The following is a 5,025-nucleotide window of genomic DNA, read 5'->3' as shown; positions in this document are numbered from 1 at the left end:
TAGGCAAAACCCTACAGCATACACACAATCAGTACAGGACAACTGCAGACCGAATACAGCGGCCGGCAGCATGGGAGAAGCCAAGGATGGTGCTGCTATGGCAGTCCTCAAAGTTCCTTGGCTCCTGCACAGCAGCTTCTGTGTCCTGGAGTGCCTTCATGATTAGGCTATGTGGAAGGCTGCTGCTAAGCGCTGACAAAGAGAAGCCATTTGGGTCACTGTGGGTGACTCCAGAGTAGATACTGCAGAGCAGAGCCAGGGTTTCTAAGAAAACTGTGGCTAAAATGCAAGAACCTACAATGCTTGAGTGGGCTCTAGGAGGTGGGATCCAAGTCTTGCAAGCTGTCTTGAACATCAGCGCTGTCTTTGCTGTCACTGCCACTGTCATCTCCAGCCAGGTTCTGCTGACAGGCCTCTTCAGAACCAGGAAGTGTGCTGCCCTGATTCTCCTTGGAACCCAGAACCACGAATCTGCCCTTCTTCAGCACCAGCTGCGGTCTCAGCTCCTCCGCCATCTGGGAGAGATCTTGTTTCATGGCGTACGCATCTTCTCCATCTGCATAGTACTTGGGCTCCACCTCACTAACCTGGAAGTTCAGGGTGTTGGAATAAAGGTGCAGGGCCGCCCTGTTGCTCTTCATCACATGCAGGGATACATACTTGGCGCTGAAGTTCTCAATCATGGCCCCTGAGGTCTGGTCCATCAGCTTCTGGGCCAGGCCGAGGCGCCGGTGGGAACGTTTCACAGCCAGTGAGGTGATGTGTTCATGAGGGACATCATCGGGGTCCTCCTCCATCTTGGCCAGGACATAGCCCACGATCTTGCCATCCTCATCCTCAGCAATGTAGGAGAGCTGGGGCCAAGAGAGGCCGTGGTAGAAGTAGTACTTCATCTGGTAGTTCTCGGGCAGGCACAGCAGGTTGCAGTGTTGCATGTTCATCAGATCATCGGGCCGAGCATGGCGGATGTTCATATTGGCAGCAGATAGGCCTGTCAGGCTCGAGAACAACAAAGGATGCCAGGAGCACAAGCGACACCAACACCGTTTGCTTTAAAACAGCTGGGATATCTTCACACAAGATGAGAAAGATCTCCTACTATCTTCCATTTCTTTTCGGGGATGCTGTACAGAACCTCATCCATCTTCATCCAAGTGGGGTCCCAGTCGTGTCCGAAACGAATGACCACCACGCGGTCCTCCTCCGACAGGATGGCCTGGTCTACCTGCCAGCCATTGTGCAGTTGCGGGAGCATGTACAGCATCTTGAGTGGGCCTGCGCTACCGGAAGCCGCGAGCTGCCTAGTGAGAGCCCACGCGGCCCGACTGCTGGCGACTCCTCGCCTGGTGCATGATTTTTATCTCAGCACTAGGGAGGCTGAGGCAGGTGGTAATCTGTGATTCCGAGGTCAGCCTGGTCTACAGAAGCGAGTTCCAGGACTGGCTCCCTAGCAACTGAGAAACCTTGTCTCAAAAAATCAAAAACAAAAGACCGTGTTTGAAATCCAGAGTATTAAAATAAGAACATTGCAAGAATATGTAAAGTTTATATCCATTAGCGTCTGATTATATTTAGGATCTACTGCAGAGGAGGAAAGCCATGTCTGTTAAAGCAAAATTGGCTAACAATCTTCGGTAGAGGAGATCAAAGCCTCAAGAATGAAGCTACTGCTATTGTTTTGCTAGAGTGACATAGTACGCAATTTCTCTCTAATTTCATATTTCTCTGTACATAGATTAGTGCTGTTTTCAGGTTACATAAGACATTGTATGTGTTTGTGTGTGTGTGTGTGTGTGTGTGTGCTTGTGTGTGGGTGTGTGTGTGCTCAGTGGTAAATGACTAAACTTGTCACTGTGAGAACAATTTTCAGTGGGTAGCTCAGGTACAAAGGGAAGACCTGCCCTACATTCCCTCCCTTGAATTCGGGGACATTGAAATAAATAGCATAATATTATTTTTTTTTAATTTTGATTATAAAAATTGCTTAAATTTTAAATTTTATTATACATACACAATCCAAGTTCCCAATCTCTCCCCTTCTCCCATCCTTTACCTCCCCATCCCCATCCACTTCTCAAAGAAGGTAAGGCACATTGATTAGGGGAAGGTCCAAGGCCTTCCCTACTATATCTAGGCTAAGAAAGGTATCCATCCAAAGAGAATAGGTTCCCAAAAAGCCAGTACAAGCAATGGGAATAAATTCTGGTGACACTGCCAGTGGCCCCTCAGTCTGTCCAAGCCTTGTAAATGTTATTTTTGTAAGAGTAGCATTCCTTTGATAGAGTAAATGAATAGTAATCTAAGCACGAAATTCTCTGTTCTTGTCCTTTGTGTATTTTTGGTGGTGGTGGTGGGGTGGTCCGGAAGTGGTTGGGTTGTTGGGTGTGGGGTTGAGTTGCCTCAAGTTATTATTTACATACCTTCCTGACTTGACAGGTTTCATCTTCTTTTATTTATGCTCATAAATATATGTTTATAATATTTTATAAATATTAAAATATTTTATAAATATTACAATATTTTATAAATACATAATATATAAAACTTTCTGCAGTATGTGGCTATTATATTCAGGAAGTCAACAAGAGGGGGCTTAAAGAAGAGAATATGATGACTAACTCTCATTATCAACTTGACCAAATTTGAAATCACTTAACAGACAAAATTTTGACAGGTTTTTAAGAATCTTTACAGATAGAATTAAAATGTTGACGTCCATGATTTTTGGTGCAGTAGGAGACCATGCAGATATCCATGGCCTGTGCTGATGTCAGAAACCATGCAGAAGTCTATGATTCATTCTTCAGCTGGTTGTTAGGGACATCAAAGCTTCTTTTGCAGCGCCATTGATGACTGCACACTCATAACTGAGAATGGAAGATGGTGAAGGCTTCTCTGACAACCCCACAAAAGAAATTATGTAGATGGCAAGCCATTGAAAAGAGGCTTTTAATATTGTAAAAAGATACTGAAGTGAAGCTTTTCACAGTTGGTGGTTTATGGCAGGATGAAGTGTGGGTTGGTGAGGATCCAATTTCCTTTAATGGGGTGGCATCTGGGAGTTTAACCATGTCCCAAAGAGTGTATTAGAAACACAATTTAGACTTGTTATATTTCTTTCCTTTCTAGGGGAAAAGACAAGAGTAGGAGTGAGAAGCAAGTTAGTTTGTGATGGATTGCACCAAATTCCCAAATAATCAATAAGGTATTGTTCTTGAAAAAAGAATTATTTGAGAAGACAATAGCAGTGTCTGAAAAGCAGTGTCACAATAGCACAGTCTACAGTTATGAACTGAGTAAGAAAGGAAAAAAAAGAGGGATACACTGTAACTCCAGTGTTCATCTCTTTACCTCATGACCCAATATTATGCTATACTGTGCCTCTTAGAAACCGTGAACTAATTATATATCTTCATTTAACTTGTTTTTTTTTTAGAGAACATGAGAAAAAAACTAAGACTCCCTTGAAAGTCCTCCATCAAACAATTACCTATTTCTATGTAATTAAACCTCACTCAAGTTCTTATAACTCTGTAAAGAACCAAGAAGACAGACATCCTTAGTCCAATTCTCACTGTTGATGGAATGTGGAAGACAAAGATCTTAACAGAAGACAAATAGTAAAGACAGTGGTGTTCAGAATACTGCATTAGTAGTACTCACTTTTCTTACATAATTTTCTTTTTCTTTTCATTTTGATTTTCTGAGACAGGGTAGCCCTGACTGTTTTGAAACCTATTCTATAGACCATGCTGGGCTTGAACTCACCGATTCACCTGCCTCTGCCTCCCAAGTACTGGGATTAATGGCATTCACTACTGTCATACATTGTCTTCTTATTTTACAGTGAAGACATGTCCATGTAGATCAGAAGTATTATGAAAAAAAGATACAGGATGAATGAGAGGTAATGCTGTGTGGTAGACTATAGATTAATATAAATGGGTTAATTTAAGTTTTAAGAGTTAGTTAGGAATAATCCTAAGCTATAGGCTGAGTGGTATGGGAAATCCATCTGTACGTGCTGCTTCTACTGATTAATGAATAAAGAAATTGTCTTGGCCTGTGATAGGGCAGAGTAGAGCTAGGCAGGTGAAGTCTAATCTGAATGCTGGGAGAAAGAAGGTGGAGACAGGAGAAGCCATGTAGCCCCACCAGAGACAGACACCGGACAGAACCTTGACGGTAAGCCACAACCACATAGTAATACATAGATAATAGAAATGAGTTAAATTAATTTGTAAGAGCTTGCCAATTAGAACAAAAACTAGAGCTAATAGACAAGCAGTAATTTAATTAATATAGTTCCTGGAGCTGAGCAGCCAGGAACAAACAAGCAGTTTCCTACAACAAAACAAGCTTTCATAATTAAAAAGAAGTCCCTGTGTCATTATTTGGGCGCTGGCTGATGGTATAGAGAAAGATTGGTTATAACCTATCTCTCTTCCCATCTGGGTCTACTCCCTTCCTTTCTCTCACTAGAAAAGTCTTCTAAGGGATAATAATAAAATATAACTAAATAAAATAAAGAAAGATAAAACAAAAACCATCACAGTTGGACAAAGTGAACAGAAGGAAAGAGGCCCAGAAGAAGCCTCAAGAATCATCCACACACTTAGGAATTCAATAAAAACAGTATATGAGATTACTAGATTTTAGTGTGGCCATGTCAACTTTTGAAAGTTATACAAAACGAGCCATATTTTTTTTTAAAAATGCTTGCATAAAATTGCTTATAGGCAATTCTGTTAGGCATATTCTTAATTAATGATGAGTGTGGGCAGGTCTAGGTCACTGCAGATTGTCTCGTTCTTTGGTCTTGGATAGTAAAAGAAAACAAGTCTTGTAAGCCACAGAGAGAAAGCCATTAAGTGGCACACCTCCATGTCTTATGCTTAAGCTTGTGTCTCTGGGTTCCTGACTTGTACAAGTAGCTGCTTTGACTTCCTTTTATTAGATAATACCAGTATAACCTTCTGTAAGCATAAAGAAATCTTTTTCTCCTCATGTTGCTTTTGGTCATGG

At 41.8% G+C, this 5,025-nt stretch overlaps 1 protein-coding gene and 1 pseudogene across 1 annotated transcript; both read right to left on the bottom strand.

The window, feature by feature from the left end:
• Window positions 1-9: 9 nt before the first annotated feature.
• Window positions 10-989, bottom strand: LOC102001374 (N-alpha-acetyltransferase 11-like). The gene has a single exon (XM_005359238.2). It carries the CDS (start codon window positions 972-974, stop codon window positions 315-317), a length of 660 nt encoding a protein of 219 aa, XP_005359295.1. The 5' UTR covers window positions 975-989; the 3' UTR covers window positions 10-314.
• Window positions 990-1,023: 34 nt separating this feature from the next.
• On the bottom strand, window positions 1,024-1,264 carry LOC102001656 (annotated as a pseudogene).
• Between the last annotated feature and the right edge of the window lie 3,761 nt (window positions 1,265-5,025).

This window comes from Microtus ochrogaster, linkage group LG1 (genome assembly GCF_000317375.1).
Source record: "Microtus ochrogaster isolate Prairie Vole_2 linkage group LG1, MicOch1.0, whole genome shotgun sequence".
Classification (NCBI taxonomy): Eukaryota; Metazoa; Chordata; class Mammalia; order Rodentia; family Cricetidae; genus Microtus; species Microtus ochrogaster.
This window is presented reverse-complemented; position numbering and strand designations above follow the sequence as displayed.

Bases quoted from the DNA above. Each gene is read 5' to 3' on its own strand.
- LOC102001374 (XM_005359238.2), bottom strand. From the start codon at position 974: ATGAACATCCGCCATGCTCGGCCCGATGATCTGATGAACATGCAACAC.